At 36.4% G+C, this 25,216-nt stretch overlaps 1 protein-coding gene across 3 annotated transcripts in view; it reads left to right on the top strand.

Moving 5' to 3' along the window:
- RELN (reelin) overlaps positions 1 to 25,216 on the top strand; it is a 372,425-nt gene that overhangs the window by 243,881 nt on the left and 103,328 nt on the right. For all 3 annotated transcript variants that reach the window (XM_036429656.2, XM_036429655.2, XM_036429657.2), the window contains exons 21-24: positions 9,334 to 9,526; positions 9,970 to 10,082; positions 20,123 to 20,260; positions 21,146 to 21,332. In XM_036429656.2, the coding sequence (XP_036285549.1) occupies positions 9,334 to 9,526; positions 9,970 to 10,082; positions 20,123 to 20,260; positions 21,146 to 21,332 (631 nt within the window). The remainder of the gene's footprint in view (positions 1 to 9,333; positions 9,527 to 9,969; positions 10,083 to 20,122; positions 20,261 to 21,145; positions 21,333 to 25,216) is intronic.

The following is a 25,216-nucleotide window of genomic DNA, read 5'->3' as shown; positions in this document are numbered from 1 at the left end:
AGTTGGTCATATACCATAAAACTATATCCCCCAAGATTAATGTAGTCGTGTTTTCAGCACTTTTAATACATCAAAGAGTCATATCAGGAATGCAAGTCCTGTATCATGTTTATTTTCAGAAATAGTTAACATCAGCTTAAATAAACTCCAAAGTTGCTGAGCATTTTAATTTAACACTTGGGTTGAATGCATGATAACAGCAGTTTAATTTCTATGCTTTGATCAAACCCTACGAACAATATCCTTTCACACAAGTCTGATAAATATTCTTAACCCACCACTGCTTTAATTGGTGGAGATACATTTACTTTGTGGAAGTACAATCACAATAATTATAGGAAACCATAAGAAAAAAATAAATAGATGTACAGTCCCCACGGGAACCTTGAGCAGCACAATAGGAGTTTTATTAACAACCACATGTGAACAATCAGATTTGACTTCCTGATCTTCTCTGAAATGAAAAGGAATTGTCCTAGTTAAGAAACAACAGAGAGTATGCTCTGGCAGTGATAATGAGACTAGAGAAAGACATTAGCCACTTTAATAAGGACATGAAAAATGCTTGCTGCTTATTAAAATGGAACAACATGGTAGAGCTCAAACTGTTCCCATTTTCTTAGCCAATGAATCAGCATAAAGCCCCTTTCAATGACACTGTTTGCTCTTTACTACTAGTGAGGAATATATTGTCCAAGTTCAATGTGAACTCACTTTGCTACAATATTAAAATTCAAATGATGGTATTGACCAACTATTTATCATAACTTCCTAGCCCTAAAACAAATTATTTTTTAATGCAAAACCTTTGGAGTATGTTATCTTGTTAAGAAAAAAATTCTTTGAACATGTTAATAAATTAGTGGTCTGTGCCCTTCAATAACCTTGTTTCTCTCAAGAGAAATTTTGAAATGTATACATGTCTCCTACAGATAGCTGGTGTTAAATTAATTATTGTTGGCTTTTCCCAGCTGTGAGTTCATTTGGTTCTCATTTTCTAACTCATGATTCTCCATGAGCATGGATTGTTGTTACTGAGAATATTCTCCAGGGGAAACCTTGTACAATTACTTTTTCATTAGAAGCACCACAGTCAATATGTTATAAATCACTTCACAATGTATCATCTTGCAGCATGTTTTTCTGTGGAGAAATGGTTTTTAATTATTTGTAGTACTTTTGTTCCATACACAATATCTGAAATCAGGACCTCTACTTTATATTCTAAAAATAGTCTTTAAAATCTCTTACATATATTCTAAGATCACTAAGGGAATACTTTTAATTGAGATTTATTAAGGACTAGAGGCTTGGTGCATGAAATTCATGCATAGAGTGGGGGGTCTTTCAGCCCAGCCTACACCCTCTCCAATCTGGGACCCCTCAGGGGATGTCCAACTGCCGGTGTAGGTCCTATCCCACAGGACATCCCTCCCACAATCCTGGACCACTGGATCCTAATCGCTCACCTGCCTGCCTTCCTGGTTGCACCTAACTGTCCCCCCTTGCTGGCCTGATCACCCCTCACTGCCTCTGCGTGCCAACCTGATCCACCTAACTGGCCCCTCCCTGCCAGCCTGGCTGCTCCCAACTGCCCCCCAGTCGGCCTGGTCATCCCCAACTGCACCCCTCCCCATGCCAGGCTGGTTGCTCCTAACTTCCCTCTGCTGCCAGCCTGGTCACCTCTTACTATCCCCATGCCAGCCTGGTCACCCCCAAGTCCCCCTACCCCCCCCCGCCAGCCTGGTTGCCCCTCATGCCCCCCTCGCTGGCATGGTTGCCCCACACAGCCTGCTGTTCAGTTGTTTGGTCATCCCTCACTAACCTCCCTGCCAGCCCGGTCATAGACAACCATCTTGTGAGGGTGTGATGATCAATTTGCATATTACCTCTTTATTATATAGGATCATCTAATACTATTAGTGATAATACCAAGGTACATTTACATTCCTCTGTCCTATCTATTAGACTAGCTAGGTATAGAGGTAAAAAGGACATTGTAGTTGTGTTATATAAGGTTTTTATTTCAAGATGTGTGCAACTGAGACAGATGGTTGTTTTATCATATTAGTATTTGGTGTTGGTTTTAGTACAAGAGATAGAATTTTCCAGATAAGCTAAAGCTAAAGGATTTCAACACCACTAGATGGACTTTATAAGAAATGTTAAAGGAAGTTTTCAAGTTGAAAAATAGGGCACTAATTAGTAACAGGAAAACGTATGAAAGTGTAAATCTCACTGGTAAATCTCACTGATAAGTTTTAGTTAAATTCAGAATACTTTAACATTGTAATGGTGGTGGGTAAATCACTTAAAAACATAGTGTGAAGGTTAAAAAGGCAAAAGCACTAAAAACAACTGTAACTAAAATAATTTGTTAATAGATATACAGGATAAAAATGTAAATTGTGACATCAAAATCATAAAATGTGGGAGGGGTAAAAATATAGAGTTTTAATATGCATTCAATCTTAAGTTCTTATCAGCTTAAAATAAAGTACTATAATTATAAGCCTCCTGGTAAGCACAAAGCAAAAACCTATAGTAGATGGAAAATTATAAAGAGGAAGAAATCTAAGCACACTACTACAGAAAATCATCAAATCACAAAGGAAATGAGCAAGCAGGGAAGAAAAGAAAAAAAGAATTACAAAACAGTCAGAAAACTATTAACAAAATGGCAATAGTTAGTCCATACCTATCAAAAATTACTTTAAATGTAAATGGACTGAATTTTCAATTAAAAGACATGGATTGGCTGAATGGAGTAAAATAAAATAAAATAAAATAAAATAAAATAAAATAAAATAAAATAAAACAAAAAGACCCAACTATATGCTGCCTATGATAGACTCACTTCAGCTTTACGAACACACTCAGGTTGAAAGTAAAGGTATGGAAAAAGATAGTCCACTCAAATGCACGCCAAAAGAAAGCAGGGGTAGCTATACTCATATCAGACAAAATAGTATTTCAGCCAAAATCTGTAATAAGACACAGAAATCATTGCATAATGATAAAGGTATCAATTCAACAAGAGGATATAGCACTTATTAATATCTCTACACCCAACATAGGAGCACCTAAATATATAAAACAGACCTGAAGGGAGAAATAGACAGCAGTACAATATTAATACCTCACTTCCAATAATGGGTAGATCATCCCAGTAGGATATCAGTAAAGTAACATTGTACTTAAGCAACATGTTCAACCAGATGAACTTAACAGGTGTTACAGAGCATTCCACCCAAAAGCAGCAGAACATATTCTTCTCAAGTGCACATGGCACATTCTCCAGGATAGATCACATTTTAGGCCATAAAACAAGCCTTAGTAAATTGAAGAGGATTGAAATCATATCAAGCAACTTTTTCAACCATGATAATATGAATCTAGAACTCATTACAAGAAGAAAACTAGAGAATTTACAAACGTGGAGATTAAACAGCATGCTACTGAACAAACAATGGGTCAAAAAAACAAACAAAAGAGAAATAAAAAAAATATCTTCAGACAAATAAAAATGGAAATACAATATAACAGTGGAAATCCAGCAAACAGGTGGGGTGGAGCCAAAGCAGTTCCAAGAGAGAAGTTCATAGGGATAAATGCTATAGTAAGACACAAGAAAGATCTCAAAACAACCTAGCTTTACACTTCAGGGGACTAGATAAAAAAGTGCAAACTAAGCCCAAAGTTGGTAGAAGGAAGGAAATAACAAAGATCAGAGTGGAAATAAGTGAAATAAAAATGGGAAAAATGATACAAAAGATCCATTCAACTAACATCTGGTTTTATGAAAAGATTAACAAAATAGACAAACTTTTGCTTTACTTACCCAGAAAAAAAGAGAAGACACAAACAAAATCAGAAATGAAAGAGGAGGCATTATAACTAATACCACAATAATACAAAGGATCACGAGGCTACTATGAATAATTATATGCTACAGGAAGTGAGTGGGGATGAGCTGGCTCCCAAGAGCCACTTCAACTGTTATTTCACAGTAAGCGATTATTCTAGGCAGCTTAGCAGATAAATATCATAATGTAAATATATTGAGTGACAAACTGAAAAGTCACTTACTCTTATTTCCAACAACTATGGAAAGAGTATTTGCCTCTATAAAAGTGAAAATACAATTGAATATAACCCCAAATAGGTTGATAAAGGACTTTCTAAAATAAAGCCTATTTATTAGGCTCTTTCATCATGAGGATTTTATTGCCTGAAATTTTTTTATTCATTGGTAAACTAATTTATACACAACTATTTATTGATTGCACTATAGGCATTATTTGTGCCAGAGGTATAACACCTGGCATTAGGGATGAAGATAGAAAATTCCTTTGTAGAGGTTACATTCAAGAGGGGAATAACAACAATAAATAAGTAAGCACGTGCATAATAATATATTTCAGATGTTGGTAAGTGCTGTGAAGATAAGGGAAGGGAGTGTTGCATGGCAGAAGTTGAGAGTGAGACTATTTTAGGTAAAATGGTGAAGGAAGCCCTCCTGGGAGGCATAGGAGTAAAAACGGGAATAAAGATAGACAACCAAGAAAAGTGTGCTAGAAAAGCTTTACAGGCAGAGAGAACAGCAAGAACAAAGATGCCGAGGCAGACAAGGAACAGGATTATATTAGGGCCGCATAGAACAATATAAAAATTTTGAATTTTATTCTAAGTGTTATGGGAACCCAGTAGATGATTTGGAGCAGAGGAATAATATGATCATACTAATAAAGCAGATGCCAGGGACAAATGTATAAAAAGAGCCTGAAATAAATGCCAAACACTACATGTACTGCAAAATATCTTCGAATGCCAACTCAACAGAGTAAATGAGGACTTTTTAAATGAAGTGTTGGATAAATACATGACAAAACAGATTATGTGCAGAAATTCCAAATTTGTTTGAAGCTATAGATTTAGTGAAGTGAGTGAAAAGAGCTATAATAAAATTAATTTGGTATCTGGAAATTTCTTATATAGAGAATTAGCCAATAAACATGTATAGCATTTTAGTTTCTTTAATAATCCAAAAAATGTATATTAAAAGACTATATGCATAAAGTAGCTAGAATAAAAATGTTGTCAATGTTCAGTATTGACAAGTGATAAGAATTGGCAGCTCAGTCATTGTTAATGTTCTTGGTTAATGTAACTTGGTACAAACTCTTTAAAGGGCAACTTGGCAATAAGTGTTAATTTTTAAAAATTGCTTTGGCCAAGCAAATGTTCTTCTAGAAATTTATCCTAAGGAAATAATTGGACAAGCATGCAAAATACACAAATATGCATTTTATAGAAGCCTTATTATTTACAACAGTGAACGGTGGAAACAGCTTCCAAAGATTTCCATAATTAGAGATTGTTTTTATTCATTAAAAATGACAGTGCTTCACCACATGGAAAGATAGCAATTAAATTGTTATAAAAAGAAAAGAGAGCAGGTTTATTATGATTTTATAATTATTTTTAAAATAAAGAGAAGCGAGTGTGTATGTATGTGTGAGCAGAAGAAAGACTTGAAAGTATTTACACCCAGGATTTTAGCAGCAGCCATGTCTACATAGTAGAATTGCACATTTTTACTTATAAAAATGTTTCTACATTGGTCAGATTGTTTTTTTCAATAAAGGTAAAATGTATGTAATCCATTAAAATCATATTTTTGTTTCTGTTATGAGACTGTAATATTGTAGAAATAGCAAATGGGTTAAAATTATGCCATTAATCACAACATCAACAAGTTTTTCTGTCAACTTCAGTAAATATTTAATGATTACAAGAACAAAACCCCCAAAAAGATGATGTTAGAGAGGCTTAGGTTTATTCACATCTTCTGCAGATGAATCTTCTGAATGGGATTGAACCAAAAACAGCTTTTGTTGCTCTGACGTTTCTCTGGAAATGCGCTCTGCATTCCCCCACTGCTTTGGTTATGTGTATCTGCCTTCCCTGTAAAAGAGCCTTTATGTCGGAGATGGGAAGGAGGCTTTGGAGACATGCAGAGTGTTGTTGTTTTTAAGTGAGGATAACCTCAAACTCTTGTCTGTGTTCCTTGCAGCATTTAAGTAACTGCAGTTTTGTAAAAGCTGCCCTCACCCCAATTGAGAGACCTCTCTCACCTGTCCATTTTATTTAACATTCTTTAAGTGCCCTCCACAGGCATGCCCTTGAGGACATAAGGAAAAGGATATCAAAGTAGGAATAAGAAGGCCTAGTTTCTAGCTTTTAGTAATGGTGTGACCCTGGGGACAGCAACTCGGCCTCTTCGTTTTCCTTCTCCATAACACAATGTTCAGGATCTCTGATGTCTTCCAAATGGTCTTGACTCAAAGGTCAAATAAGATAATCCAGCTGTTGGAAAATTAGGATGCCCTACACCAACACCGAGTGCTTCTGTGGAGTACACCGGCTATGAGTGCTTCAGGGGATGTGCTGATGAATGAGACGTGATCTCTCCATGTGCAGAGGCCTCCAACCTGGTCAGGAAAACAGCCTCGGCCATACATGAGACTAAGCAAGGGCAAGAGAGGAAAGCAGCTGTACTGTGGACTACGAATAGAAAGGACTGTGGAGACTGGAGTTACGTTGTGGTGTCACCCACTTTACCAGGTCATAATAGAGAGCCTACTGCCTTCTTGGAGGTGGGAGTGAAAAGGCACTTGTCCTAGTGAAAAGAGGTCCCCATTCTCTCACTGGATCTTGTAATTCATGCAGGAACTTCTTTAGTGCTCCTTTATTTATTTATTTTTTATCTTGCAAATCAAGATGAATAAAACTAAACCTCATGATTCCCAAAGCATTCTGTCTCCAGAATTTCTACCCCAAAAGCAGATATGTTCTATTCTTTTTTAAAAAAATATATTTTATTGATTTTTTTTTTTTTAAAGAGAGGAAAGGAGGGGGATAGAGAATTAGAAACATCGATGAGAGAGAAACATCGATCCGATGCCTCCTGCACACTCCCCACTGGGGATGTGCATGCAACCAAGGTACATGCCCTTGACCGGAATCGAACGTAGGACCTTTCCAGTCCACAGGCCTATGTTCTATCCACTGAGCCAAACTGTTTAGGGTGCACTATTCTTTTCTATTTCTTTGATTATAAAACAACTTCAACTTCATTTTTGCCTTTATAAACGTATCTTAGACCAGCAGCAAAGAGGAACAGTTTTATAAATTTAAAAATGGCATTCAGTGAAATTCTCTCCCCTAAAACTCCTGCTGAGAAAGAACAGCAGGGCATTCGGAGAGGAAAAAATAGACCTAACATCACTAGCTTCCAGCCAGTCTTAAATAGATCGTAAGCAGCCAAGTGAACTTGTACTGGGAATGGTCAAGAATTTAAGGCATAGGCATCTGTACTTTCTGTGTGTTACTTTGCTTCAGATTAAGACATCAGGACAGGTATCATACAGTATCACGAAGTGTGGCAGGTGTAGCAGTTGGATATGCATTCAGCTCCAAGGTACAACAAAAACAAGAAAAGACTGACCATGACATAAACAAAAGGGAAGAGGCTTATTTATCATTTGTAACAAGCAGACTTAGGATACGTGGTGCAGGGCTGGTAAGCAGCTCACTCAGCTCTCAGGAACCAGGCCCTCTCCATCTCTCCTCTGCAACCTCATTTGAGAGACCACCATCTTCATGCTTGTTCCCTTCTTGTCATAAGATGCCTGCTGCCCTGATGGGGAAAAATGAAGACATAGGAGCAACGGGCAAATAGGCATGCCAGCCAAGTCCACCTGTATCTTTAATCTTAAACCTTTAATTGTCCAGTTAAAGGCTTAGATTAAAGCTGAATAAGTAAATCCCCCTAGCATCCTCCACTTATGTCCCATTGGTGAGAACACATTGGTGGACATAGACCAATTCCTAGAAAGTAAATGGGGAGAATAAAAGAGGCTGTGGATGGCAGCTGGATCTGCCACAACTGCCTGTGGAGACATTCATCCTAAGTAAAAATTGTGTAACTTTTTATCTGTTCTCATTTCGCCTCTTGTCCTTTTATGTAATTTTTATCTTGTTTCTTTCTTGGTGTTTTGGCACCTTTAAAAGCTCAGGATACCTCATAGAGCACACACTTCTCTGGTTTAAACACTTCCTCTCAAGTTCCTGGTTAATTTGTAACCATGCAAAAGTTAGGTGCAGACAAAATACAGCATTCCTACCTGCCTCTTTGTAGAATTTAGAGGACACTAAACCATCTCAGAAGAGAGGACTTTTCCAAAAGCTGATGGTGAACATAATTATTTGTAACCAAATCAAATGAAGCCTAGTTGGCTGCCTCTAATTACCTTTCTCCTGAAGGGTGCGAGAGGGTATTTAACCCTTGAAAATAAAAGCAGCATTTATTTCTCACAAGAAGACGCATTTGATTTTTTTTTCCTACTTTAAAGTATATATTATAGATGAGTTTGTGCGTATATAGTGTAATAGTATTTTCATTCTATGTTGATTTCTTTTATTATGTAATTGTGCTAAAATTTGCACATTGATCCATATTAAATGCAGTGAAAATGTGTCCTATCACCAAACACAGCCACTGAAAATATTTGGGTGAATTTTCTTTATGCATTAGTTTGTGGATTTTTTTTTAACTTACTTTATCATATGCATGTTGATTTTATTATGTTCATAAATATTCAAAATACTGGCTATCCCAGTTTACTTCAGCATCTCATTTTCTCTATACTTTGACATTGAAATAGTTAACAATTACTATATTCAGTTAAACCAGCAATACTCATCATATTTTATAAAACTGACTTTGAATTTAGGATTATTTCCTAGGATAGATTCCAAGAAGTGAGCTTGATGAGTCAAAGGATTTATATTCATAAGCAATATGTCAGTGAGTTGAGTACCCATTTTCAAGTACATTTGACAACTCTAGGTATTAACTTTTAAAATATATATATTGCACATGACCAGCATGGCTCAGTGGTTGAACATTAACCTATGAGCCAGGTGGTCACGGTTTGATTCCCCATCAGGGCACATGCCCAGGTTGTGGGCTCAGTCCATGATTCCCTTTCATCATTGATGTTTCTATCTCTCTCCCTCTCCCTTCCTCTCTGAAGTCAATAAAAATATTATATAGATAGATAGATAGATAGATAGATAGATAGATATAATTATATTTTTGATATGTTTTAAATTACACTTATTAGATTTACTAAAAGCCATTCTAGAACTTGCATGGTTTAAATATGTAAAATGAAACTATTTGGGTATATCACATAAACTGAAGAGCTTAATTTTTCCCTGATACATTGCTGTTTTAAATTTTCTGATTTTCCTCTTGTCTTTCAGTTTTACAGGAGATTCTAAACTTGCCTCAAGCATGCGCTATGTGGAAACCCAATCAATGCAGATAGGAGCATCCTATATGATTCAGTTCAGTCTGGTCATGGGCTGTGGCCAGAAATACACTCCACACATGGACAACCAGGTGAAACTGGAGTATTCAACCAACCATGGCCTTACCTGGCACCTTGTTCAAGAAGTAAGCTTATTTTATCTAAAGCTTGTGGGGCCCGTGGAGCAATGCAGGGCTAGAGAGTGGGCAGTGCCATTGGACTCCTAGTCACTAGTATATTATACTTTGATTGACTGGACACTTAGCATATCAGGCCTTTATTATACAGAATACATACTTATAATCTGACATTGCTATAAATGCATAAATGTCATAGTGAATAGAATAATTTTTCCAAATGCCAGTTTTATGATAAAAGGTAAAAAAAATGGATCCTAATCAATTTCTGTTTTTACATGTGAGATTTGGAAGGCACTTAATCCCATTGTGCCATCTCATTTCAATTATTGCCCAAATATTTTAGTTTCACAAAAGGAAAAATCAGGGATTGAATCCATAATGCAAATGGTTAATATTATGATGTTAGGCTTCTCCCAGTTCTTTTTCACTTATGCCCGACTCTCTTTTAGGAATGCCTTCCAAGTATGCCAAGTTGTCAGGAATTTACATCAGCAAGTATCTACCATGCCAGTGAGTTCACACAGTGGAGAAGAGTCATCGTGCTTCTTCCCCAGAAAACCTGGTGAGAGGCGTTTTCAGACATGACTGTCACATTAACTTTCACTGACTCTGTTAATATGACTTGAATATGAAGAAAAGTTGAGCACAATGGCAAGATGCATTAAATTTAGTTTTCAAACTGTCCTAGCTTTTTTCTGACCTCCCTTTTTACCTCAACTTTGTTTTTATGTTAGAATTGAATGAGCCCATTCCTTTATGTTTGACATGATCCAAGAATTGCAAAACTTCTGTGTCAAGATAGTTTGGGTTTGCAAGGCTGTTTTCTTGTTGTAAAACCTTACTTTTTATTTCAAAAGCTTAACATACTTTTTTTTCTATTCATGTTATTTCAGTAAGAGTACAAATCATTTCCTGGGAAGCAGAATCCTAAGTAACTAGAGAGAAAGTTAAACTTTATCTTTTATGTGTCCCCATAAAAACATCTAATGGCACTTTAAAATAAATGTTCTTTGTTCAAATCTTAGTCTGGCTTCACCCATTACTGCAAATCAGTTAAACCTGGAAAAGAGTGAAAATCAAGTGAGTGATCATCTGTTAAAGTGTGTATACATTTTTTGCAACACTCAGTATTAATGGTGAATTGCCGTTTTGTGCAACACCTGAAGCTAACATAATATTTTATGCCAACTATCATTTTTTTTAATTATAAAAACTTTATTTTTAAAAAGTTTTATTTTTGTGATGTGAAGTTTGAGATGCTTACCTATCCAAGCAGAACTGTCAAGAAGTGAAATGGACTTATGAGTCTAGAGCTCAAAAACAAGGCTTGGGCTGAAGAGTTAAATGCTATGCTTACTATTTAAAGTGCTGGGTAAGGATGAGCTCACCCAAGAAAGAGCTTTGGACTAGAAATTAGGAGGCCTGAGTTCTCAGTATGTCTCTGCCAATGACCAATTAACCACATGATTTTAACTATTCACAACCTCTTCAAACTTGATTCCTTATGAATGTAATGAAGATGTTTAATTAGTTGATTGTAAAAGTCCCTCACAGTTCTAAGACTAAGATTCTGTGATTTGTGTAATAGAAAAAGCATAAAAGAGACTTTTTTTATGGTATCTGCCTTCTCGGAGTCCTTTTGTAAAGAGGAAATTGCTAAATAAACTCTTCTTAGATCATTTTATATTAAAGTTAAGTTCTACACACACACAAATTGATTAGATAATAATCTACAATTATTACACCACCTTTAGTTGAAGATTGAATTACAGCATTATATAAGAATGCCTTCATGATGATTTTTAAAGATTCATCATTATGTCAGTGGGATGCTTGAAATTTGATTTCCACAGATTTCTTTATATCCAACTGTGAGCCATTTTTTGTATACTCTATTCATGCTTTGCATAACAAGTCATCTCTTTCTCTAACATCCTACTTTTTCATGTCTACTGCTGGGAATATAATCAAGACATATTTCATTTCAATGCTATTCCAAATATATCTATCAAGATACAAAAACAACACATTAAATTATTGAAATATTGGTCAAACTTGGTACTGAGCTACAAATGTTTATTCCTTTTAATATTTCACCATTAAGTATATTGTCCTCATTATTTAAAAAAAAAACACCAATTTTTGTTCATTGATATGTGGGGTGCAATTTCAAAATTATGATGGTAAGATAATATAACAGTGTATTTTAGAGATGGCTTTTCATTTCCCAAAGCATCATAAACTATTACTCTTTTTTAATTAAATGTACTGGGGGGGAACATTGGTTAATAAAATTATATAGGTTCTAATATCAGCTGTATATTTCATTGTGTGTTCATCACCATGTATTTGACCCCTTTATCTTTACTTTTACCTTTACCTTTTCTACCTCGTCCAAACCCCGTTCTCTCTAGGAACCATCATACTATTATCTGTATCTATGAGTTTTTGTTTGTCTTGTTTATCCATTTTTTACTTTTAGTTTTATATCCCATATGAGTGAAATCATATAGATCTTGATTTTTTTCTGATTTATTTCACTTAGCAGATATTCTCAAGATCTATCCATTTTGTCACAAATGTCAATATTATGTCATTTCTTAAGGCTGAGTAGTATTCCATAAAGAATACTTTTTACCTACTCATATATTGAAGGACACTTAGATTATTTCCATGTCTTGGTCATCAGGAATAACACTGCAATGAACATAGGGGTACATATATCTTTACCAATAAATGTCTGCAAATTTGGGGGGTAGATACCCAGAGAGGGATTGTTAGGTTATATGGCAACTCTAGTCTTAATTGTTTTTTTATATTCTGTTTTAAATTTTTTTAATTGCATTTATTGGAGCAATATTAATTAATCAAATTATATAGATTTACCAAGTGTATGGTTCTATAACACATCATCTGTAGATTTTATTGTGTGTTCACCACCCAAAGTCAAGTCTCCTTCCATCACCATTTAAGTCTTCTTTATCCTCTTCTTCCTCTCCCCACCTCCTTTCTCTCAGGTATTTCACCATACTGAGGTCTGGTTTGTTTTGTTTTGTTTTGTTTTGAGGAACCTCCGTACTGTTTTCCATAATGACTTAAGTGTTTACATTGCCACCAACAGTAAATGAGGGTTTCTTTTTCTTCACAACCTCTCCAATACTTATTACTTGTCTTATTGGTAATAGCCATTCTAATAGATATGGGGTGGTATCTCATTATAATTTTGATTAGCATTTCCCTAATAGCTAGTGAAGTTGAGCATCTTTTCATATATATGTTGGCCATTTGTATATCTTCTTGGGAGAAGTATCTGTTCAGGTCCTCTGCCCATTTTCTAATTATATCGTTTGTTTGGTGTTGAGTTGTATGAATTCTTTTTAAATTTTTTATATTACTTCTTGTTGGAGCTGTTGTTTTCAAATATCTTCTCCCAATCGGTTGGTAGCCTTTTTGCTGTTTTTTGTTGTTGTTGTTGCTTACTGTTTCTTTGCTGTGCAGAAGCGTTTTACTTTGATATATAGTCCCATTCATTTATTCTTGCTTTTACTTCCTTTGCCTTTGAAGTCAAATTCATAAAAAATTCTCAACGACCAAGGTCCTTATGTTTAGTACCTATGTTTTCTTCTGTGTAATTTATTGTTTAAGGCCTTATATTTAGGTCTTTGATCCATTTTGAGTTAATTTTTATGTATGGTGACAAACAATAGTCTAGTTTCATTCTTTTGCATATGGCTTTCCAATTTTCTCAGCACTGTTTTTTCAACCCTCACCCAAGGATATTTTTCCATTGTTTTTTTGTGTGTATTTTTTGTTTGTTTGTTTGTATGTTTGTCTTTAAAAGACACTAGAAAGGAGAGAAGGAGAGAGAGAAACATCAATGTGAGTCTGGGGATTACATCCCTGACCCTTTGGCAGGTTGATGCTCTAACCACTGAGATATATTTACCAGGGCAAAGTACTATTTATTAAAGAGGCTTTCTTTTCTCCATTGTACGGTTTTGGCTTTTTTGTGGATTTATTTCTGGATTCTCAATTCTGTTCCATTGATCTGTGTGTCTATTTTTCTACCAATATCATGCTGTTTTGATTAGTGTTGCTTTGTAGAATAATTTGAAGTGAGGTATGTGATACCTCCCACTTCATTTTTTTTTTTTCACAAGATTGCTTTGGTCCTTTGTGGTTCAACACAGATCTGATTATTTTTTTTTCTTCTATTTCTTTTAAAAATGCCATTTGGACCTTGGCCAGTGTTCCTTCATTGGTTGGTCCATCATTCCCTGCACCAAATGATTGTGAGTTCAATTCCTGGTCAGGACATATACCCAGGTTGCAGGTTCAATCCTGATCGGTTCACATATGGGAGGCAACCGATCAATGTTTCTCTCTCTCTTTTCAGTTTCTCTCTAAAATCAATAAAACATATCCTCAGATGAGAATTTTTTAATGCCATTTGGATTTACATGGGATTTGCATTACTTTTTTGAGAGATTTTGATAATTGTTTTATTTTCCTCACTGTTGATCAGCCTATTTAGATTTTCCAGTTTTTCATGATTCAGTCTAGGAAGGTTATATGTTTCTAAGAACTTGTCCATTTTTTCTAGGTTAGTGAATTTTGTGTCATATAGTCTTTAATGGGATTGTAGTGTGATCCTTTTTTATCTATGATGAGTGCAGTAACCTCTCCTCTTTCATTTCTGATTTTGTTTATATGAGTCTTTCTCTTTTTTCCTCCTCTAGCCAGGGATTTGTCAATTTTATTAATCTTTTCAAAGAACCAGCTCTTTGTTGCATTAATTTTTTATTGTATTTTTGTTCTCTATTTTACTTAATTCTTCTCTATTTTCTTTTTATTTCCTTCCTTCTGTTTACTTTGGGCTGCATTTGCTCTTTTCCTAGTTCTTAAAGAAGTAACGTTAAGTTCTTTATTGGGGATTTTTATTGTTTCTTGAGATAAACATATGTCATATTGGCATTCTCATTTATCTGTATATATATTTTATTTCTCCTTTTATTTCTTCAATGACACAGTTGTTGTTTAGTAGCATGTTGTTTAATTTCCACATATTTATTGTTTTCCCTAGAAAAGTCTTTATTTCTCCTTCATATCTAAAAGATAACTTTGCTGGATATATTAATCTTGGCTGGTAATTTCTTTTTTTGATTATTTGAATATTTAATTCCACTCCATTAGCTTATAGAGTTTCTGGCTGAAAAACCCAATGATAACCTAATGGGATCTCCTTTATATGTTACCATCTTCTTTTTTCTGGCTGACTTACAAATTCCTTCTTTGAGTTAATTTTTGACAATGTGTTTTGGAGAAGGCTTTTGGGATTGAGATAACTAAGTGTTCTGTTTGTTTCTTGGATTCAAGGATCCAGCTCTTTCTGTTGATTTGTTACCTTCTTGTCAACTATTTCTTTGAATAGATTCTTTCCTTCTCTCTTCTTCAGGTGTACCCATTATTCTAATATTTCACTCTCTTATGGAGTTATATAGTTCTCTGGATAATAGAGTTCTTTCATTTTTATTGCTTTCAAATATCTTCTCCCATCTAACATTATTTCTTGATTTCTATATTTAATATCACTAATTCTCTCCTCCTTCTGGTCAGCTCTATTTCCTAAACTCACTGGTTTATTCTTCATCTCTTTTATTGAATTATTGAGCTCCATAATTTCTATTTGTTTTTTGTAAAAGTTTCAGTCCATTTGGTAAAGTACTCCTTTTGATCATCGATTTTCTTTCTGAATTCATTTAACTATTTCTCTGTGTTTTCTTATATCTTGTTGAGTTTTTTTAGAACTACAGTCTTGAATTCTCTGTCATTATGTCCATGTCTTTAACTTTATTTCTGTAGACTTTCTTTCTGATCTGCCTCATTACCTTGGTTATTCTCCTGTATGTGTTCTGACTGGGAATTGAACTCACCACATTTGAGTGAATGGGATGATGCTCCAATTAACTAAGCCAAACTGGCCAGGACTGCAAAGTTGAGTGGGCATCTATAAGAATGAAATTTGTAATAGATGCACTCACCTAGTAGGTTGATAAGAATAAGCCTTTTGTTTGTGTGTTTACCAGAAGGTGGCACTGAAGTACAGTGTTTTAGTTTCTATTACACTGTCTTCTGGGGTCTCTGATAGGCAGTGGAAAATGTCCTATGTTCCCTGAGGTGGTGGTGGGCATCTCCTCTATGACCAGTTCACCTCAGTCTCAGGGCACCAACCCCATGGAGGAATGTGGTGGGTGATGGGATTCCAATCCCAATGCTGTCCTCTACAGCCAGAAGCTGTTAGCAGTGCAGCCAAGGGTGGATTGGAGTAAAGTGAGCTGTAAGAGACCAGCTGCTGTATTTATGACTTTGTTCTCCTCTCAGAATGACCTCTGCTTTATTAAAAAAAATAAAAAAAAAATAAAAACTTTGCAGCCTTGGCCAGTGTGGCTTAGTTGGTTGGAGCATCATCCCATGCACTAAAATGTGGTGGGTTCAATCCCCTGTCAGGGTACATACAGAAGGCAGCCAATGGATGTTTCTCTCTCTCTCACACTCCTCTCTCTCCCTCTTTTTCTTCTCCCCTTCTGCTCTCTAAAAACAATTTTGATTTTTTTTTAATTAATAAAAACGTTTTTGTAGAGTATTTTACACTCAGAGTGTACTGTTATTTCTTGGTTTAAAAAGTAGACCACTGTGTTGAAAGTTTTAGTGTAGTAGTCAGAAAAGATCAGTTCTCATCAATGTTTATTAGACACTTATGAGGAAATATATTAATTGACCCTTAACTATTTTGTTCCTACACAGTGCCTGCTATGTAGTTGGGGTGCTCATTAAATGTTGGAAAATTAAATGGAATTTAATTCAATTTGCCTAAGTGAACTAAAGAGATGTTTTTTTATTTACAAAACATCTCTTTTTGCAAACAGAACGTAAATCTACTAGATTACTCCTCTACTAATAGATAATTGAATTCTACTAGATAATTGAATTCTGCTTTTCCAATTTTTCTTCAAATTTCTGGGTAAAGAAAATAAAAAATATTTTTTGGAAGCAAGCAACCTTATAGGGTATTTATTTTCATATTTCTATTGATTAATACTTAAACTAAACATCACTGCCATATTTCAAAAAAAAAAAAAAAGCTCAACTGACTATTACCATTGTTTTGGCTCTATAATGCTTAAAAGCTCTGCTCTGAGGATAAAGTTCAAATATTCTCCTTGGCATTGTTTATAATGTTATTTATCATATTCATTTGAAACTTCTGAAAATAGCATGTATTTCTCAAGCATTGGAGAAAGGGAGTGTAGTTTAGTCTGAAGAAGTATTCCTTTTGGCAAATCTTTGTTCTACTGTTTTGATTCAAGCATATGCAGCTATAAGTTGAATGCATACAAGAAAATGTGGTCCCTGAATTATCATAGATCTGTTAACTTCAGAAAATATTCCAGATAGAGCAACTTAGAGTGGAAATATTTAATATGTATACACCTGCTCAGAGAAATTTTATTGTACATGAACTGAGCATTTGTTACCCAATGAAAATTAGTTTTGTTTTTATGAGAGACATTTACATAAGAACAGGGCCTAATGAGACAGGAGCAGCTGTCAGTTGCTGACTTCATAAACAAATCAACACCTAATGCCTAAATGAGTTTCAGAATAAGTGGATAAATGTAATTGCAGTAACTCTGAAGGTGGGAAATACAATATTTAGTCAGCCCTCATTTACCTTGATTCCTCAGGTTACCTAACTATCAAGAGATGACTCAGAGTTATTTTAGTTAAGTCTAGAGGTTTATATGGGGGAAATTTTAATGAAGGAAAGACTGTCAAGTTTTGTTGCTTTGGGGAATCCGTGAAGTTTTGTTTTTAAATCAGCTTCTTTTCATGATCCACAGAGCAGTAGTCCCACTTTTAGGCTCAATCCAAAGAGATTTTTCCCCTAAGAATATGATAGAGAGAGAGACAGGGAGAGAGGACGAGAGAAAAAATGGAGAGAGAGAGAATTGGTGAATTAAATATTTGTATTGAGTGCACTTTTTACCAGTGATGCAGTTGAAAATCAGTGACATCACACCTTGTATTCTCACATGTGACCAGCTAGAGATTGTTCAGAGGACTAACTTTTTTTTTTCTCACTAAATATGAAGCCAGTATTTGACCTCTTCTTGCTTCCTTTTCTGTTAACATCAGCACATTAAACTGTGGGTTATAATTTTAAATGAAATAATCCACTTTAAGCTTTTTATTTATTTACTTAAATATGTGTGTCTGACTTTTAGAGAGAGAAGAAGGGAGAGACAGAGAGAGAAAAACATCAATGAAAGAGAAACATCAACATAAATCAGCTGCCTCCTACACGCCCCCTGCTGGAGATTGAGTCTGCAACCCGGACGTATGTCCTAACCCAGAATCCAACCTATGACCTCTTAGTGCAAGGGTTGACATACAACCACTGAACCACACCAGCTGGGCTTAAGCTTTTTATTTTAAGGAAATGTCTTTTTTCAAGAGTTTAATAGGACACATGTAAGGATTAGTTTAATCAGAAAAAGACTTTAGACTGTGTCTACATGTGACTATTTAGAAGCATAAATAAACTGGGAAATCTAAGACAAGTTTCTGAAGTCCTCCAACCCTATTTTAAAGTTTGAAATATCAAAACCTCAAAATAATGAATGCCATGGTTTTCATGTAGGCATGTGACTATAAAGAAAATAAACTTGGTGAACAAACCACCAAAGTAATCATTAAATTTATGAGCTGGAAGGGATCTTAGCAATCAGTTTGTCCAAGTCCTTTATTTGAGAGGTGAGGAATGAGAAGCTCCTGCAGGCTTACATTTCTCACCAAAGGTCACACAGATGATAAATTACAGAGTGAAGGTCCTGAGACTCAGGTTCCCTAACTCCTAGAACATTCTTCACTTCTTGCCTACAGAAGTCAGAAACAGGCTGCCCTTTCTTAGCCTGTCACTCTACTCATCCATTCATTTTTTTTAGAAGGCCTTTTTTTGTACGCCTGTGGGGTTTTTGTTTTCTTTTTTTCTTTCTTTCTTTCCAGTTCCTGAGCAAACTATGGAGACAAAGGATATCTCTCCCCAAAAGAGCTCACAGTCTAGTCTCCTGTGGCCCTAGACTTGACTCAGATTATAATGAATCATAAAAGAATATAGTCTTCTCTCCTTTTCATGACACTGATGCACAAGTCCGAATTTACTTCCTTTCTATAGGGCTCTGTGCTCTAAGAATATGTACCTATTTTACAGTAGATTTTTCTAAAAACAATTTCTTAATAGGTTTGTGTAAATTGCAATGGTTGTTAGACTGCAACTCCTCTATGTTTACAAATATAAACTATTTCCATAGAGGAGTTGCAGCTGTACTATTGTATGTACCATGACAACTCTGATATGCAGCAAACCTGTGTGTACTGTGTATACCTCAGTGAATCTGGAATTATCCTAGTAGGAATGAAAATGCAACCTATTAGCCACAGATCATTGGTAAAATAAACAGTAAGGGCTTAGTCTGGATTTTCACAGTCTGTTATGTACTTAGGGAGTATTTAATATGTGGGTAATTGATGCAGTCGACTTTAATGGATTATTCAGGGTTGTTAAGATCAGGTGTTTCTGTAGATAGTGTGCTTGGGGAAGGTTTAATCAATGGAACTGAGCATGCATGTTAATTCTGCAATTTTCTCCTTTTATTTTTCACTTTGACCAAAAAGAAGTAATTATGGGTCCCTGAAAATTCCCAGAGGTGAAAAATACGATGCAATTTTAAAAGAAATGTTTTGTGATAATCAAAAGTGAAAACCTTTGACATTGCTCTCAAAATATTATCTTATTTAGGCTTTATATCTGGTTTAAATGAATTAAGGTCCCAAGTGTTTCTCTAATAGACTGTTCAACTTCTTATCTCCACTTATCATCAGCTTGTCCATGAAACCTAAACAAATTAATGTTTCAAAAATAATAAGCAGAATTTAGCACCTGGTTGTTCATACTTATGCCGACCCTCTATCCACCGAGCCAAACTAGCTAGGGCTATATTTGCAATATAGTATATTGTCAGATGTCCCCCCCACCCCAAAGCAGTACCCCCAAGAAAACTTTAGTTTTCTATTAAGAGGTAACTGGAAGTCTTCCAATAACTACTTATGTGTTTAGTTTAAGAAATGGTATTGCTCTAAGTTAAACATTTCACATTTTCATCTGTAAAAGAGATGCTGTTTAGTATACATCTTTATTTTTCTTAAATATCTTGATTTGTTTCTTTCCCTAGCATCAAATCTCTATGTAACTACAACAACAACAAATGAAGTTTTCTTTTTCTTTAAAATATCTTCAATTAAAATGTCCCAAATTAAACTAAGGTATATACAAAATAAGGAGATTTCTTTTAAATTTTCTTTCATGATAAAATTATTGAATTGGGTGGTAATGAACTTGAAATTGAACTACAGAAAAATGATTAGCAGCCAAATACAAGTTCCAGAAAGTTGATTATCTGAAAGATTTTGAACTTGGATTTTTTTGTCTGTACTACTCCATGTCAGTTAAAATACTGTTTTTTATGACCGTCCCGTTTCTAGGTCCAGCGCCACCCGCTTCCGCTGGAGTCAGAGCTATTACACAGCCCAGGACGAGTGGGCTTTGGACAGCATCTACATCGGCCAGCAGTGCCCAAACATGTGCAGCGGACATGGCTCCTGTGACCATGGCATGTGCAGGTACATGCATCAGCAATGGGACTGAGCTTCTGCTTCCCAGGATTTGTCTTTATAGGGACCCAGATGCAGTTGTCATCGGTTATGTGGATAGACTGATAAAGAATGAAATAGCCCAAAGAAAATGGGCCCTCTTCTCTGTTCTTGTAGATGTAAAGATAGCGTTACCTATAAATTAGCACAAAGCCATACATTTTAAACTTGGAAATCTCACCTCAACCAAGGCCTCTTGAGCCTAAACTTCTGTTTATTAAATGAGTTCCAAAGTTCTCCTTGGTAGTTAAAAGAGGATTGTTTCTCTTCTTTGCCCTGGCAGTCTTAAAGCACTAGTCAGACAGCTGCTACAGGCTGTCCTACCCACTTCACCAGAAGCTCAAAGTTGTATACAAGAGGAGATGGTGATTATAGCTAATGAGGATGAGATAGGAACACACTTGAATGCTTAAAGACTCTAAAAGAGATGCAATTTATTCAGAAAGAGGAACTAGAAATGTGGCCAGAGTTACATATTAGCCGAGCAAACATTTATATGTGACTTCTTAAGGCTACAGGAAAATCCCACTATTCCCTCTCCCCACCCCCACCATGCACATGCACACACGTGCACATGCATGCACACACAGACATTCATATCCTTAATTACTACCTGGTGCCAGTGTTCCCTGTTACAGCATTGTTTCTTATAAGAAAAGATTCTATTCCTTGTTTTGCGGTGTACAACACTGAAGGTTGTTATGACTGCATATACAGATTAACACTGCAGAGAAAAATCCCTTGTGACTACTCAAGCCCAGAGCAAAAGTGAGACACAGGAAATGTTGCAGGTCACATGGCCATGGCTCTTACAGATGAAACTATGACTTGTTAACTTGGCCCTTCTCTCTCTAGGTGTGACCAGGGATATCAAGGCACTGAATGTCACCCAGAAGCTGCTCTTCTTTCTACAGTTATGTCAGATTTTGAGAACCAGAATGGTTGGGAGTCTGACTGGCAAGAAGTTATTGGGGGAGAAGTTGTAAAGCCAGAACAAGGATGTGGGGTCATCTCTTCTGGATCATCTCTGTATTTCAGCAAGGTATGACTAAGGGCGGAGAAAGGTGATGACTAAGTCATGACTAAGGCATGACAGCAATGATCAGGGCAATGGCTATTTCAATATGTAACTGATTTATGGAGCAGTCTAGACTCAGAAGGTATAGATAGATATGAGATGATTTTATTTTTCCCCACATTCTCTGCTTTTAATTTGGCTTTGTTAAGTTCCTATCCCTTAACTACATCTGGGAAACTTTGATAGCTTTATCATTGTTCTTAGTTACTACAAATCTAGGTTTAGGCCAGTTTTAAAATCCTGCCCCTCTTTACCTGGTTTAAATTTTACTGCTTCCCTCCAGGGCCAGCCAGACTTGTGTCTTGGGGGTCTTTGAGTAGGGCAGGCTTTTGGTTGCTTCTCACCCCAGCCTCTGGAGGGTGTGAAACATGCAGGCCTGTGGGTGAAGGTGTGAGTGATGGTGGAGGTAGTGGAGTTTAGACATTATAAGTGGCAATTCTGGAACCAGACTGCCCGGTTTTCAGCTCTGTGACTTGGACCAAATTCTTTAACTTCTCTAAGGCTTGGCTTCCTCATCTGTAAAGTGGAGATAATGAAGGAATCTATCTCATTAGGGTTATTATGCAGATTAAATGCATTAGTGTAGTTATAAACGGTGTAGTACAGTGCCTCATGCATAGAAAACGCTTCTGTACGTGTTTATTAAATTTGTCAACCCATTAATCTCTAGAAGATGATTGGAAGGAAGATGAATAGTGAGGTGTGGGTTGCAGAGCTGTTCCTAGGGAACTGATCAGCTCTTCATGGTGAGCATACACCTAGAGTCCTATTTTGGCTCAATTTGGTGCCTGCTGGTATAGGATTGTCAACTCAGGCTACTATAACAAAAGTATGGTATATAAAAATATCATTTTAAAAATAGCATTGGGTGGCTTCAACAGCAAATATTCATTTCTCAGAGTTTTGAAAGCTGGGAAGATATGAAAACACCAGCAGACTGTGTGTCTGGGGAGGACCACTTCCCAGTTTGCAGATGCCGTCTTCTCTGGAGAAAGCAGAGAGAGGAAAAGCAGGCTCCCTTCTGTCTCTCCCATGAGAGCACTAATCCCATCGTGAGGGCTCCAGCCTCATAACCTAATTACTTACCAAGGGCCCCACTTCCTAATATCATCCTTTTGTGACTTAGGCTTTCAACATGAGTTTGGGGTGCACAGACATGAAGCTCAGCTTCCCCAGTGGCAGCACAGGGTAGGCAGGTGGGTCAATAGACACCAGCTAGGGCCTGAGGTGCCAGTCAGATTCTCTTAGAACAACTCCAACCAGGTTGCTTGGTTAGGGATATGGGACCGGGATACAAACTCCTTTGCTACAGTCTAGGCAGGGCGTTCTTTTCTTCCTTCCTCCTCCAGTTCATCTCTCCATCTTGTCTCCAAAAGGACTGGAGGGGAAGCAGTTTCTGTTCTCTAACCTGACAATGTATCTAACCCCAATACAGAATGTGGGGTGCTAAACACTAATTCTTCCCAGCAGGCAGGGCAGCCACCAATTCTAGGACAACCGGAAATGTCCCAATCTTCACCACATAACAAACACACAAGTGTGCATGAAGGGTGGATATGTTGGGGAATTTGGGCAGAAATCCCAAACAAAGTTAATATATGCATATGCAAAAATAGGGACAGGTTTTGTTTTGATGCAGGTGCAGAACAAAGCATCAGCAAGTAAACAAGACAGAAAATGATAGGAAATTGGGGAGGGATTCCATTTAATGGTAGTTCCTATACATTGACATTGAAAGTCCCCGGGGCCTTATTGTTAGTTAGAGATAATAGTCAATAAGTTACTTTATACATTGCATAGATCCAGATATGCCATATAATTATGTAGAAATGGAAAGATTATATCTCCCTTAAGTATCAATTTTAAAACAAGATTATGAATTCTTAACCAGTATGTACTCAAACACTCCAAATAGCATGTGTGTGTATACACATATTTTGAAGCTATGAAGTTATATATCACTATTTCTTACACTTAATTTAAGATGATGCCTGGAATCAGACTACCTGGATTTGTAACTGGGCTGCAAACCTCAATCATTGTTTCACCTTGCACAGTTATAACATTTTTATGTATCTTAAATTTCTCAACTCTAAAGTGTGGTATTGGGAGGGTTAAGTGAGTTAATGCAAGTAAAGAATAAAGAATGGTGTTAGGCACATGGAAATAGCTCAGTAAATTTTAGCTATCATGATTACATCTTGGAGACTAAATTACAAATTGATATTATTAAATATTTTCCTATATATGCCCTACCACTACTTAAAATCAGCATTTCAAAGTAAAATCATTCTTTTCCCAGCTCAATCCAGCTTTCTCCCTCAATTTTTGTCAAAATATTTGAGGTTCATTGTTTTCTTTTACTTTTCTCTCTTATGTCAGATCTGTTCGGAAGTCTAAGGGAGAGAAGCTAGCATAAGAAAAAAGGAGGAGCCCCAACCAGTTTGGCTCAGTGCCTGAGGACTGAAAGGTCCCAGGTTTGATTCCAGTCAAGGGCACGTACCTTGATTGTGGGCACATCCCCAGTAGGGGCTGTGCAAGAAGCAGCTGACCAATGTTTCTCTCTCATCGATGTTTTTAACTCTCTATCCCTCTCCGTTCCTCTCTGAAAAAAATCAATACAATATAGATTTTTTTTTAATAAAAAAGGAGGAAAATTTGTTCATGCAATCAAAACACAAGGAGTGCTTAGGTCAAACTGGCCTCAGAGATATCTGGAACCTGAAACTTGAATGCTCACAGAGCTCTCCCCTTCAGAATAGACTCTATTTTCAGGTTAGCTTGTCATTATGAGATTGGAACCATGGCCACAAAGCTGCTTAGAAATTCTGGGGAAGGTTTCTGATTGGTCAGTTATCATGTTCTGGAGAATGGTGTGCTGTGATTGGCACAGCCAGAGTCATGTGCTCACTCCTTTGGCAGGGGTAGAATACACAGTTTGGTAGCCCCACCAGTCAGTATGATTGAAATAGGGAAGAGGCAATATCCCAAAGGAAGGAAGGGTTCTCCAGACTTTTTAAACCACCCTCTATTGATTTCCTGTCACTTTGCCAGCACAAATATTCAAGATGGTTTTCCAGTAACTTATTTTCTCTTTATGAACATGAGCCCTCTGCCCCATTTAAAAAAAAAAAAAAAAAAAAAAAAAAAAGCTCTCCAAATTTCCCTGCCTGCTTAGTCTGCACTGCCTGCCATTATACTTTCAATCGTCTCTGGAACTATATAAACCTTGCAACATCCTGCTCAAATCCTGCTGCTTCCATAGAGCTTTCTGGAAGTATGACAAACTACACTGATATCTTCCTTTTTAAATTTCTCATCAGTCTTCTATACAGATATAGATTAACTTTTTTTTCTCATAGTGTCCAGTAAGATGCATCCCTACTGACTGAGCCAACACTAGATAAGATGTACAACTCACAAATGCATGTCTTGTGCTAGGCATTTACATATCAATAAATATCCTCAGGACTGAATAGACTGGAAAATTGATAAATGATTATGTGACTAAATGGGATCAACAAAGACTAGAACTTGGTCTGCAGCCCTAAATTGTCCTTACTGTCTCTGTACATTTCCATTAATTCTCCTTTTGAATTTGTAAAATTGGCACCAAATATTTGTTGAAGAAAGGAGTGAGTGAATGAACGGATAAATGAATGAAAATTGAAAAACAGCCGAAGCCTGTTTGGCTCTGTGGTAGAGCGTCAGTCTGCGGACTGAAAGGTCCCAGGTTCAATTCTGGGCAAGGGCATGTGCCTTGGTTGTGGACACATCCCGGTAGGGGGTGTGCAAGAGGTAGCTGGTTGATGTTTCTCTCTCATCGATGTTTCTAGATCTCTATCTCT

This window comes from Pipistrellus kuhlii, unplaced genomic scaffold (assembly GCF_014108245.1).
Source record: "Pipistrellus kuhlii isolate mPipKuh1 unplaced genomic scaffold, mPipKuh1.p scaffold_m20_p_10, whole genome shotgun sequence".
Lineage (NCBI taxonomy): Eukaryota > Metazoa > Chordata > Mammalia > Chiroptera > Vespertilionidae > Pipistrellus > Pipistrellus kuhlii.
Note: the sequence above shows the minus strand (reverse complement) of the source record. Positions and strands in the feature narration are given on the sequence as shown.